Here is a 14,221-nt window from a genome sequence, read left to right on the forward strand (position 1 = left end):
GGAACTAGCTTTCCTAGACATGCTGCTGGTCCTGAACCTCCATGTGTCCCTCCTAGGTACATGATTCCTCGCTATACAGACGTGGAACAGTTTTTCAGCGTCAACTCTGAGGACGGCATGATTACCACCACCAGACCTCTGGACAGAGAGGCACAAGCCTGGCACAACATCTCAGTGGCAGCCGCCGAAATAGGTACAAACACACCTGCATACATACACACACAGGCACACACACGCAAACACACACACGCAAGCCAGCACACACACACATGTCATAATACTTAATGTATGCACAATGATACATTTGCTCACATCCAGACATCTTTCACTCAACATAAAGATGGAGCACTTGCAATCTTTTCAACTATGTATAGTTCACTTTGTATTATTTGCTGTGACTGTCAGGTTAACATGTTCCAGTCTTAAACTGAAGGCTGTAGTGGGTCCAGTAGTTTGTTGGTTTGGTTGCTTACACACACGTCAAAATAGGTTCTTAGTGCAGTGGATAAATTTCACAAAGATGTGTCCAACAGTAACCCAGAAGCAGCAATACATAAAGTGGACCCCGCTAGAGGCCCTCTCTAGAGCGAGCCACCGGGCACCGCTAGATGCCCTCTCTAGAACCAGCGGGCACTGCTAGAGGCCCCCTCTACAGCCAATGGGCCCCTCCCTGGTATTCTGTGGTCGCTGCTCAACAACCAGCCCAGCAGGGCTGTGGTTTCCTTGTGGTGAGCTTGACGCCAGACGGCCAGATGGTTATGGGCTCACAGCCCCACAAACTAGGACCATTTCAGGCAACACTAACCGCTGGGAGGCCCCAGGAAGCAGAAATTAAGGGGTGCATAATAACAGGATAGAGGAGACTCGCTGGAATGAGAACCAGAGAATGTGAGGCAGCAGCACACACAGAGTTTGGTTGTGCAATTGGAAGTTTGGTGGTTATGAGTTATGAAGAGAGAGGAGAGAGAGCTGAGTTATACTTCTCACCTCTCTTTATTTTATATTTTGGTGTAGGGCGTCTGCTTTGTGTGTAAAAATGTCTCCATCTGCTCTTCTTCCTTAGTCTCTCACTTTATATTTGCTGCTGTTTATCTCTCAGTTCATTATCTTTGATCTGTATGAGATTCTCTCTCTGTCTCCCTCTCTCTCTCTCTCTTTCACTCCGCCCTCTATCTCTCTTTATCTCTCTCCCTCTCTTTCTCTCTCTCACCCCTCTCTCTTTCTCACCCCCCTTTCTCTCTCTCTCTCCCCTCCTATTTCTCTCTTTCCCCTCTCTTTCCCCTCTCTCTCTCTCTTCCCCCTCTTCTTCTCTTTCTCCCCCCTCTGCCTCTCTCTCTCTCTTTCTCTCTCTCTCTCTCCCTCCCCCCTCTATTACTCTTTCTCTCTATCTTTATCTGCCTTTCTCAGTGAGATATTTGGAGCGTGTTTCTGTTTTTGAGACGTCTTTATGACTGTTTTGCAGATTAAAATAATGCTAGTGGCAGTAAAACAGACTGTTTTCGGTTGGATACGTTTAGACTTAGTTTGCATTTGGATGTTTTCTCATCTCTCCATGGACAGAAACCGACAGAAAATCTTGTAGACACACAAACATTATTAATAAAGAGGGAAAATACTTAATAAATAAACTGCATCTTATCATATTACCGCTACTATCCAAGCACCACAACGGAACACAGTAACGCAACTTGATTAATGTGTCAATGTGGCAATTATTATTATGTGTATCATTATTATTGTTTGATGTTATGTTCTGTGGTGCGTGTGTGTGTGTTGGTGTGTGTGTGTGTGTGTGTGTGTGTGTGCGTGTGTGTGTGTGTGTTTGTGTGTCATCAGGAGGTCATCACCAGGACACCAAAGTACGTGTAAACATCCGAGTAAAAGATGTGAATGACAACGCTCCAGAATTTGCAACGAACAACGAAATCCTCATGTGTGAAGCCATCACACCAGGAAAAGTATGCCTATCTGGACACTGTGTGTGTGTGTGTGTGTGTGTGTGTGTGTGTGTTTGTGTGTGTGTGTGTGTGTGTGTGTGTATCTGTGTGTGTCTGTGTCTGTGTGTAGGAGTGCTTTTTCGTATAATTATCAATATGTGTCAAAATATGTTTAATTACACAAAGGTTGCATCCATTCTTTTAAACTAACCCGTGTTTGGCTGTCTTTGCGTTTGTGTGATCAGGTTATAGAGACAGTCAGTGCGGTCGACAAAGACGAGATGGCCCACAGGCAGCATTTCACATTCAGTCTCGCTCCTGAAATTGCCCACAATCACAACTTCTCCCTGAAAGACAACAGAGGTAGGTGGAGCAGCAATGCAACATGGTTCTGTAAACTGAGCAGTGTCTCTCCGTGCCTCTGCTGAGCCCTGTTCTCCACATCCACCCTGCTCTGTTCTCCTCGCTTCTTGTTTTAAAGGCCGTGTTGCAGGTTAACCGAAATTTGTATTTTTGGGTGTCAAGCAGCGAAGCTGCGAGACAACCTATTGTTTTCGTATGAATTCCTATTATTATTATTATTTACCTGCCATGGGAGTCTATGGCAGCCCATAGAACGCCTTGGAGAAAAGTTGTGAAATTTGGCACACTGGTTCAGGACAATCCCATTAGCCCATGAAGCAAATTTGAGGTCGCTAGCTCATCAGCTCTAGCGCCACCAACAGGTCAAAGTTGGACATGCATTCATGTTTATAACTTTCGACCCATTCATCCAATATTCACAAACAAGGTATCATTGGATTCCATGATCCAAGCCGAATTCAACACACCCTATGTCGTTGATTCAAGCCATGATGGATTTTCAATCAGTTCTATCCTCAACATTCAGTTGCTGCAAAGATTTAAAAAATAGCCTCTTACCTTAATTTAGAATGGACTAAAAGTGTGTGACTTGCAAGTTTGCTTTCGCTTGCTATCCGTTTTTAGCATGACTTCTCAACATTACTTTTGTCTTCTGTTTGGCGCACATGGCTAATTTGCAAACGCTCACAGGAATGTCTGGCTCTGCTTGGCACCTATCTACCTATCTACCTATCTACCTACCTACCTACCTACCTACCTATCTATCTATCTATCTATCTATCTATCTATCTATCTATCTATCTATCTATCTATCTATCTATCTATCTATCTATCTATCTATCTACGCATGCGTCTCGTTTTAATGTGAGGTATTATGTGTATGTCCAGTCAGACTGGTTGTCTCCCTTGTTCTGTGTGGTCCTGTACTGTCCTGTGTGGGCCGAATCACCTAAATGAATTTGACGATTTGTGTCGTTTGGCAATAATAAAGACTTGACTAGGCTATCTATCTATCTAGGCTATCTATTTATGCTACACGTGAACCTCCTAAGATGGCGAAATTTGATATGTTCGCTATCTCGGGATATTGGGCAATATCCCATGATTGGGTTCTCAAACTCGGGATATTGTTAAGTATCTATGCATTTATCTATTTATCTGTATCATCTGCTGAACACTCTCTTACTAGTCTCTACTCTCAAGGGTCTCAATGCGGCTGTGGTCTGTCGTCTCCCCAACGTGATGTCAGGCACTGCATTGTGGGGGAAATTAGATTCAATTGCAAACCGCTAAAATAGTACCTCTTTTTCGTCTTACATTCCGTTTTGTGATACCCAACAACATGCACTACAATGAATAACAGTTTAAATGATTATTACCAACAAGCAAATTGCGCAAATTCGTTGGAAAATTAACCCTGCAACACAGACTTTAATATTCATCCTCAGTCCTCTCCATGGCCGCCTGCCTCATTCCCCCCCCCATTAGATCAAAGCGAAGCCAGGTGCAATCTTAGGGTACTTTGTAGCAAGCACCAGATGGAGGTGATGGGAATCTCTCTCTCTCTCTCTCTCCCTCTCTATGTCCCTCTCTCTCTCTCTCTCTCTCTCTCTCTCTCTCTCTCTCTCTCTCTCTCTCTCTCGCACGCTCTCGCTCTCTCTCTCACTCACTTGCACAAGAACAAACCAAACACTATGACAGTTTCTCAATAACTGTGCTATGGCCTCATGTAGGCATATACTACTGAACAATATAAACAAATTATATAAAACAAAACACCAGCCTCTTTCACATAGTATGTTAATATTTTGAATGAATAGGCCTACATTTTTGTTATATTTTTTAATTGTTCCTATATAGCCTATTATTATAGGTTACATACTGATATTTTAAAACATAGAAATGCAAAATGCATCCTGGGATAGTCCTTGGGCTACAAATGATGATGTTTCACAAGAACGCAAGTACACAAGTACAGAAAAGAACGCAAATCGAGAAACGGCTTATATCTGTTTCTCTCTCTCACACTCAGACACACACACACACACACACACACACACACACACACACACTCAGAGACACACAAACACAGGGCATACTAACAAGTGAGCATGACCTGTAGGCAGTATTAATTACACTGGGGTCTCTACCCATCTGTCCACCGTGCTCAAGAGGCCCACTGATTGAATTAAAGCCTGCAGGACGGAAGGAAGATACAAGGAGGTAAAGAGACATATGAAATAGAGAGAGCGAGAGAGAGAGACAGAGAGAGAGAGAGAGAGAGAGAGATAGAGAGAGAGAGAGTTTTTGAAAACAAAACAATACATTTTAAAACAGTCTAAAGTAATCCAAATGTAAAGGTAATGTCCAAGTCTTTCAAAGAGAAAAGGATGCCTGCACTGTCCCAAACACCCTAAACGTGTCCACATCCTCAAGCTCAAAGAAGACACTTGAACATTGACACACAGTCACATCTCTGGCCTCCACCCATCTTTTCCATTCTGCTTAAATAAATATCTTGGCTTGACTAAAAAGGAAATTCAGGAGCTTGCCTTTCTTGTTTTTGTTTTTCCGACAGGAAAAAACAAATATGAACATCTGCCTACTAAACTGTTCTTTGAACAAAAACCAAATAGACCTCAGGATTTGAAACAAGGGAATCAGCCGTGAACAGTCAACAAAACAGTGAAAAATAGTTTCTCTCAGGTTATAGAAAAGACACTTGATCATACATCTGACAAACAAGGGTTTGGAATAGAAACAAATGCATTCACTGCTATGATTCCATGCAAAAAACGCCAATGCAGGTCCCCAATGTTTTTTGCCTCATACAGAGTGCTCCACACAGGTTTGACCTCAGCCTTTACTTTGAAGTGGTCCCTCCAGGGAGTGTCAGTCTCGCCTTTAAGCTTCTCCTTGTTTAAGGCTTTTACACATCCCATGTAGAGGGACTTACCGCTTACAGAGTCCAAGGACATCCACTCCTGCCTGTCCAGCAGAGGACCCAATGCCTCACAGTCCTTCCCAAAAGGCCGGACACACATCTTAGGAAAAGGGTCACAATGATCAGCCTTCCTGCCACATTAACGGCATTGTCCACCTGAGCACCAGCCAGCGGCAACTAATCCTGGACAGTTGTTACCCTCTTCTCCTTCAATAAGCCAGTCATGTTTGGCACCTCCTCCCACACAGCCACTAGACGGGCCCCCTTTAGAATGGGCTCCCTAAGCAGCCAGTACAGAGAGGAAGTGGGTCCTATGCAACCAGCCTCCATCACACTCCATGTTTTCAAAACACTCACATAAATGGTGACAATACATTTAGATTGAAACACGAAACCTCCAGTGAAAACGTTTTTCCAAACCCTAAACCACCACCCCTCCATGGCATATTTTGTGGTCCGTACAGAAAGCTTTGTAAAAACTGCAACCTGAAGGCTTCTTTCCGGCCTGTTAGATTTACCAGGCCCTGCCTGGTAAATTTTCCTCCCTCTTCTTTGGGTAAAAACGAACTACTTTGTGGGACCCAGTGGAGTTTGTCCCAAAAAAAATCAACAATAAAACTCTGCATTTTCCCCAAAAGACCTGCAGGAGGCTCCAACACTGCTAGGCGGTGCCACAGAGAAGAGGCCACCAGATTGTTAATAATAATAGCTCTGCCTCTGTACGACATCCTGGGCAAGAGCCAGCGCCACCCACCCAGCCTGCCCTCCATCTTTTCCACCACTCCCTCCCAGTTCTTTTTCTCTGCAGAGTCATCAACTACGTGCACTCCCAGATACTTGATGCCACGTCTTTCCCAGAAAATCCCATCAGGTAACTTAGGTTCCCTCCCATGCCAATTTCCAATTAAAAGAGCGGTGCTTTTAGCCGAGTTGACCTTAGAAGAATATTTCTTTCAAAAGACTCTGTAATCTTCATTAATTTTTCGACATCACCATCATTATTAACAGGCACAATTATATTATCAGCATATGCCGACAGATGCAACGGTACACAATTTACAGACAGTTTTACCCCACTCAAAGTGTTACTTATTTTTGACAACATGGGTTCTATAGCTAGACAATGTACATCCCTGGCGAATACCTCTCTTTATAGCAAAAGACGCACTAAGGCCACCATTTATTTTAAGCATGCTTTCTATCTGATTATATAGGACTTTAATCGTATTGGTAAAACCAGGAGAGAAATGTTCCACCTGATCAAAATCTTTCTCTTGATCGAGGGAAATCAGACCGAAGTTCAAATCCAAGGTTTTGGAGAGCTGTAGATAATCTCTTATTAGGAAAATGTTGTCTTTTACCGACCTGCCAGGGATGCATTATGATTGGTCGATTTCAATTAAATATTCAATTACTTTTCTCAGACGGTTTGCTAGCATTTTGATAAGATCTTATAATCCGCACAAAGCAGACCTCCAGTTCTTAATTTCTGACAGGTCTCCCTTTTTAGGTAACAAAGTGAGGACTGCTCTACGACAGCTTAGAGGAAGCTTTCCTGCAGACAAGCTTTCATTCATGACTTCTAGCAAGTCCTCCCCGATCGTGGACCAAAAACATTTATAGAAATACACAGGGAGACCATCAATTCCCGGCGCTTTCCCATTAGCTGTGCTCATGAGCGCCACCTGCAATTCGTGCAGAGACAGTGGTTTCTCTAAGTCTGCATTATTACCTTCTGACAACTGAGGGAGCTGATCAAAAACCTTGTCTGCTCTTTGGTCATATTCAGTGTATTCACAGTTATAGAGCACTGTGTAAAAATCGACAGATTGAATACAATGAATCAATCTGTTTTGTTTTTTTCTAAATTAAAGAAAATGTTTGAAGGAGCATCCATTTCTACAAGGTTTCTAAACCTAGATCGGACTAATGCACCCTGGGCTCTTACCCCCAGCAGGTCTGGGGAAAAAAAACAAAACAGCCTTTTCATTTTTAAAAGCCTTAATAAGTCATTGGTCTCCAGTAGAATTACTCAAATCCTGGAGCTCCACAATACTGGTCTCTAGATTTCTAATAGATTGAGCCGCCTCTCTAGTCACATTGAAATTGTACTGTAGACAAAATTGCTGAACCTGTACTTTTCCTAAATCCCACCATTGTTAGAGGGATGAAAACTCAAGTTTTTTACACCTCCATTCTTGCCAAAGAAAGATTAAACATTTCCTAAAATTAAAATCATTCAAAAGTGCAATATTGAAGTGCGAATAGGCACTTTTAGGTTTAACCCTGTTCAGTGTTGGGAGTAACGGGTTACAAAAGTAATGCATTACTGTAATGCATTTATTTTTGCTGTAACACGGTAATGTAAGGCATTACAAAAAAAAAGGTAATATTTTACTCAGTATAAATCTCGGTAACGCTCGTTACAATGCATTTTAAACCCAAAATTAAAAATCAGCGCAAATCTCTTACTTCTAGAGGAGAAGATCACGGCCGCAGCAGAGCCCAGGGGGGCTAGTTGTAGTCTTTTCGCTCGGTTCTCCGTATCAACAGTAGGGCTAGAACGGAGCGAAAAGACTACAGCCACCCCGATTTTCCGTTTCCGGTCAATGAGCAATGAGTCTTCCAACCAAAATCAATGGATTTACAAAATGCCAAATAAAACACGACAGAAACTGTATTTCGCTACGATGAGCCATAACTGCGACCAGTATATTGTACTTTTGTTAGCCTTAAGCCTAGCTCAGTCATTATGTCATACCACATCACCTCCTGCTGTGTAATGAGCTGCATTTAACACAAGAAGATCTATTGAGAACACCAATTCCATATTTCCTGTTATTTTGGTGAAAGTAATGCAAAAGTAATGTAAAATTAGTGTAATGTCTTCATTCAAAGACAGTAATATTGTAATGTAACTAATTACTTTGAAATGACAGTAACAAGTAATAAATAATGCATTACTCTTTTGAAGCAACTTGCCCAACACTTACACTGTTTATAAAAACAGTTCCCACCAACAAAAAATTATCAGAAAAACCTACTGGACTCAAAAAACATATTTTAAAAATCTGCAAATGATAATCAAAACAATTAAAACGATCTTATCAGGCGCTTGCCGTCCATATGGGCAGGTGGGGCAGCGAACTACTTGCAAAAGCATGTTCCCAAAAAAATAGTTCCTCAGTAAATCATGGCTCCAAGTCTATTTTTAACAATGTGAATTTCACATTAACTATCTATAGTTCCTGTAGACTTTCCGACTATTTTGGTCTGTTGACATCAAATTTTGGATGATGGTGGCGATTCTAGTTGAACTTAACGTGTCATGCAATGTGGGGCAGGACAGCTCAGCAACCGCGTTCCTCCATGTGTTTATCGCTTAACCCTGCAGGCTGCAATTAGAATTGCAATCCGCGCTAAAAGACGCCTATATGGTCGTAAAGTAGCCTGCCACATGGTCCTATTTAGAACTGTTGTTTTAATTAATTATTCCACGCTCTCTTTCGTCGTTTCTATATCAGATGCAGATATGGCGAGTGGTGTTGCACCTGTGATTAACAGTGTTGAGTTTAATGTTAAAAAAAACATTTGAGAGGTTAAAATTGGAAGGGAAGTTAGAAATCAAACAACTTGGCCCAGACAGACCGGACATAAACATTATTCAACAATGAAGGATAAGGGGAAAACTTACAACATAACTTTCTCCCGAGCGTGGTATGAAAATAAATAATGGCTATGTGGTTGCTCAAAGAGAAACGCTGTGTTTTGTTTCCCATGTCTACTTTTTCGAGCAAGTGTGTGCACAGGAAAAGGGGATACATGGACCAAGGGTGTGAGTGATGTGAAGCATATATATATATATGTATATATATGTATATATATATATATATATATATATATATATATATATATATATATATATATATATATATAATGTATAATACAATATTATATATGTATATAATATATACATATTACAAAAACAAATTGTGGGTGTCTTCATACGCCAGTAGTTTCTGCCCCACTGTGGGATTAGAAAACACCCCCTAGGATAAGGAAATGAGTTTGAGCACAGCCTGAAAGAGTGTCTGCTAATTTATCTAAAAAACATCTTTCTTGTGCATTAACAGGGGCATAGACATTTATCAATATTAAAGTACTTTTTTCGTATCGTGCAGTGACTTTAAGAAGCCTTTCCTCAACAATTTCTTCACAGTCAAGTGATACTTGCAAAAACTTTTTTGCAAAGGGAATAACCACTCCAGTGCTCACATTACTATTGGGACTAAAAACACTATTACCATCCCATTCTCGCTTCCACTCAACTTCAATATCAGCAGTAGTGTGTGTTTCTTGTATAAAAGAAATGTCTATACATTACATTTTTACAAGTTCAAAAAACAAAGCTCTTTTTTTAGCATCCCTTGCTCCATTTTAATTAAGAGATGAGATTTTAAAACAGTACAAAAAAATGAATGAAAAATAAAAAAAGATCTCCTTGTTCTTAATCATTGCTAATTTCTGTGTTCACTTTTTGTACAATCTGTCTGAGTCTATATACTTCTGTGTCCATAAGGCCATCAGCGCCTCTGTGTCTTATTAGGCATTTAGTAGATTCTACAAATCTGCCATCTTTTCAAGGAAACTGTGAATTTGCTCCAGACTTTGGCCATTGGCTTTCTGACCATTAGCTAAAGAAGAATCAGATGACTCTGGTTCACTATCTGATCTTGTTCTCTTTATCCTTGGCACTTTGAACATATTTTCATCATCTCTTATTTTTGTCTCCCCATCAGTTGTTAAATCATCAATGTTCATTTCTTCTTCATCCCCTTCCTTAACACTAGTCTGAGTGGGTTCACTTAAATCTACAGTAGAAGTAGAGAGTTGCCCTCCCTCCTGCTGAGAGCCTCCCCCGATCCCACCTCAATGCCTGCCTGCTCCCCTGTTTCAGCAGCCACTAACTCTGCCACTACATCCCGCCTCCCTGCTTCTACATCTACAACCTGTAGCTCTGTAACTACAGCCTGTCTCTCTGGCCCTACCTCCAGCCTCCCTGCTTCTACATCTACAACCTGTAGCTCTGTAACTACAGCCTGTCTCTCTGGCCCAACATCCAGCCTGCCTTCTTCTACATCTACAACCTGTAGCTCTGTAACTACAGCCTATCTCTCTGCCACTACAGCCTGTCTCTCTGCCTGTGCAGCCTGTGGCTTTTGAACTGCCACACCCTGCCTTTTATCTGGACAGCCCCTCGCCAACTGCCCCTCTCGTCCACAGCCAAAACACTTCATTGATTCAGTGGTTGCAAAGATGGTGTACTCAAACCCATCAACTTTAAATTTCATCACCACTTTCAATTCATCATTATTTTCATTTTTCAGGATCATGTAAACCTGCCTTCTGAAACTTATTATATGCTTTACATGAGCTGACTTACAGCTGGAGGAAAGCATTTTCATAGATGACACAATTTGCCCATGATGAGATAGCTCCCTTTCTAAAGCCTCATCACTAATAAACGGTGGCAGATTGGAGAGAATTATTTTCTTTGCAGGCTTAACCGGAGGGAAAACACCAACATGTGTATTTCTTAAAACAATTCCCAGCTCCACCACATTGTTTACTTTGTTCAACGTGTCTAGAAAAATAACGACTGCACTGTTCATCCTGGAAGCAGCTTTCAGACTTTCATATCCCACCAATTCACCCACTGCCAGACAGCACTCCTCTATGGAATACTCCGCTCCGACAGGGACTTTAAGCCTGTGTGAGTGGGTGAGGTTTTTGAAAGCCCCGTTGCCATTGTTACTGACGCCAGCGGCCACCGCAGCCATAATGGCGGGGTAAAGACGCGATAGCCCCCCCCCCCCCCCCCCCCCCATGAACTCTGGTGATGCTTAATAAAACGTGTGTGAAAAGGACTGAAAACAGTTTGAGAAACACCATTGCAGATTTACAGATACCTTGCTTATGGAAAGAACATCCACTCCGACACAGTCGCTCCACACTTGCTCAGCAACAATGCGCACGAGAGAGAGAGAGAGAGAGAGAGAGAGAGAGAGAGAGAGAGATTGAGAAAGGTTGAACAGGAGGAGAATGGGCCAGATGTTAAGCGGAGAAGAGAGAGAGTAAGAGGGATAGAGGAGAGGAAGAGAAAGAGGAGGGAGAGGGAGTTGTAGGTTAAGTAGGGGAGGGGGAGGGGGAGGGAGGGATGGGCTCTCAGCCCGACTCCTCCGTGGGTAGTCCACTGGAACGATGTGCTGGTCCTCTCCCGTCAGAGCCAACACTGACACCAGTTCAAGCTCTACAGGAACCCTTCTGGAGGGTTTACTGTGTTTCCAGAGAGAGGGACGGAGGGAGAGACCATGAGAAGGTCCCCTCTTGCCCTGGTCTGCTCTTAGGCCCTGGCAACATGGAGAGAGATGGAGGATGAGAGAGAGAGAGATGGAGGATGAGAGAGCAAGATGGAGGATGAGAGAGAGAGATGGAGGATGAGAGAGAGATAGAGGATGAGAGGGAGAGAGCTAGAGGGACAGAGAGAATGACTCATACAGTCTGTGCAACCCTTTTGACCCCCCCCACACACACACACAGACACACACAGACATACACACATAGACACTCATACACAAAAACAAATGAATGCCCACAAACACTAACACACCTAAGCTAACAAACAAACAAATCACACAGAAATACACACACCAGTGGAGGCTTCTTTAGTGGGGAGAGGGAGGAAGATCCTCATTAACATTGTTGAGACCAAAACATGTAGATTGCCCAGGCTACTGTAGACAACTGTGAATTAATGTCCTTAAATATGACTACTTTAATGCCTTTGTATAGGTAATTTTCGTTTCCCTGGGTAAAGGGACATTAGCACCCCCTATCGCCTATTGAAAATTACAGCTTGAGGACGCTCCTCCCTCAGCCTGCACTGACTCCCATTCATTTCCCCGGCAGTGTTGGAGGCCGGTGAATAACATGGGGTTCAATGGGAGAGAGGAGGAAATTCCTCCTCTGAGTGGGTGTGACTAGCTAAGGGTTCTGAATCGCGAATCTATTCACGAATAGGCTGGAGCCCTGGCTGCACTATGAACCAATAAGAAGGAGCCCTGGCTGCGCTATGAACCAATAAGCAGGAGCCCTTGCAGCGCTATGAACCAATAAGCAGGAGCCCTGGCTGTGGAGCAGCCCGGAGAAAGGGGTTATCCCCTCAAGTCTAGGCTACGAGAACCAACGAACCCGGCGCTCAGTCTTATGCCTCGTATCCACCGAGTGGTGCGGTACTGTTCTTTGCGGTGCGGCTCGGTTTGCTTATGTTGGCGTTTCCACCACCAAAAGTTAGGCAAGGTCCTGAAATAAACGCGCTTAGCGACGTCCCTCAATCTTTATTGGTTTAACACCATGACCAACATTCTGAAATATCCATTAACATCCACATTTGCCTCAAACAATAGTTGTGTAATAATGTTCTTGTTGTTCTTTTAATTGTTTGTTGCTCCGGCCCTTCTGTTTGATATTGTGGAAAGGATGTTAGTGAATGATTCAGAGCATGATGCATTTTAAATGGCATCACTTTTGGTGTTGTGTCTTCATTTTCCTTAAAACAACTGTAGCTGAAAATAAACATTGCCAAATTATAACCAATAGCTTCAGTCATTGAAGGCAAAAATAGGCTTTACCAATAATTTAGTTTTAATTTGGTATTTAGTTTTACAAATAAAGAGTAGACCTGATTTGACTAATTGGCTTTGCATCCTTACCATCTGCCCTTGTAGTCCATTTCAAAGACATGCTGCCCACCAGCTTTCAAAGTCCAACGCTGCCACTGGTGGATTTGTATCAATTTTATCCACATAATTATCCCTCCCTGCTATTTTGTAGTAACCAAAACACTGAAACAACTTGAGTCTCACCTCTAAGAGTGCAAGCAGGCCAATGGCAACCAAGCACGCAGTTCTTCCTCATCACTTTAAAAGCCGCCACTGACACACACACACACACATACACACAAAAATCTCTGCGTACACACACACAAATATACACATACACACAAACACACAGACACACACACACAAATACAGACCCCCCCCCCCCCCACACACACACACACATAGATACATACAGACACACATACATACACACACACACACATACACACACACACACACAAACACACACATACAGACACGGAATCAAAGTCAACTGCTCAAGTGGAACAGAGAGAGAGAGTCATTTTATGTTTACTGTAAAGGACATGTGATTTAGTGCATATGAGTGCTTGTTATTTTCACCTCATTTAATATTGGAAGCCAATCAGTCACCTGATTTCCTTGATAACTACACATAGCATTTATGTGGGTTGGCATGTGCTTAAGCACAGAAACCAGGAGACCAGGCCCAGAGGGGGGATGGTGATGACTGTCCTTGAATTGCTTTTTCCTATTCAGCTAAGGAATGAACCAGCTATTAACCTGAGCTGTTATACCAACCTATCACACTCTATTGGTACTTTTATAACTCCCGCATTTCTCTTGCTCTCCCTATTTCTCAGATGTGCGCGTGCACGTTGTGTGTTTGTCTTAAATAATGTTTTTTTATCGTCCATGTATCATGCATGCCTGCTTTGTTTTGAAATGAAAATTAATAGAAATGAATTATAATATGATATATACATTTACATATATATATATATATATATATATATGTGTGTGTGTGTGTGTATATATATGTTTATGTATGCATAATTGATATATATGTGTTCCATTTCTAACAGACAGACATGTACAGTCTGTCTGTCTGTCTGTCTGTCTGTCTGTTTTCCCTTAGATAACCCTGTCTCTTCTATCCATGGAAAGTGTAAATAGTATAAACATACTTTTCCCTCTACTCCCTTTTTTCCATTGAAAATGTACATTAACTCTGTAATGACTAATTAATCATGAAATGAGTTCTGCTGGCTCTTTGG

At 42.2% G+C, this 14,221-nt stretch overlaps 1 protein-coding gene and 1 pseudogene across 3 annotated transcripts in view; both read left to right on the forward strand.

Moving 5' to 3' along the window:
• Positions 1 to 14,221, forward strand: part of cdh11 (cadherin 11, type 2, OB-cadherin (osteoblast)) — a 122,611-nt gene that overhangs the window by 102,481 nt on the left and 5,909 nt on the right. For both annotated transcript variants that reach the window (XM_079758771.1, XM_079758772.1), the window contains exons 10-12: positions 57 to 193; positions 1,837 to 1,958; positions 2,183 to 2,300. In XM_079758771.1, the coding sequence (XP_079614897.1) occupies positions 57 to 193; positions 1,837 to 1,958; positions 2,183 to 2,300 (377 nt within the window). The remainder of the gene's footprint in view (positions 1 to 56; positions 194 to 1,836; positions 1,959 to 2,182; positions 2,301 to 14,221) is intronic.
• Positions 5,516 to 6,450, forward strand: LOC307070503 (annotated as a pseudogene). The gene is made up of 2 exons: positions 5,516 to 5,535; positions 5,883 to 6,450. The product of its transcript is annotated as an uncharacterized misc_RNA (transcript).

The sequence above is a fragment of the Pollachius pollachius genome (assembly GCF_949987615.1).
Source record: "Pollachius pollachius genome assembly, chromosome: 2".
NCBI lineage: Eukaryota > Metazoa > Chordata > Actinopteri > Gadiformes > Gadidae > Pollachius > Pollachius pollachius.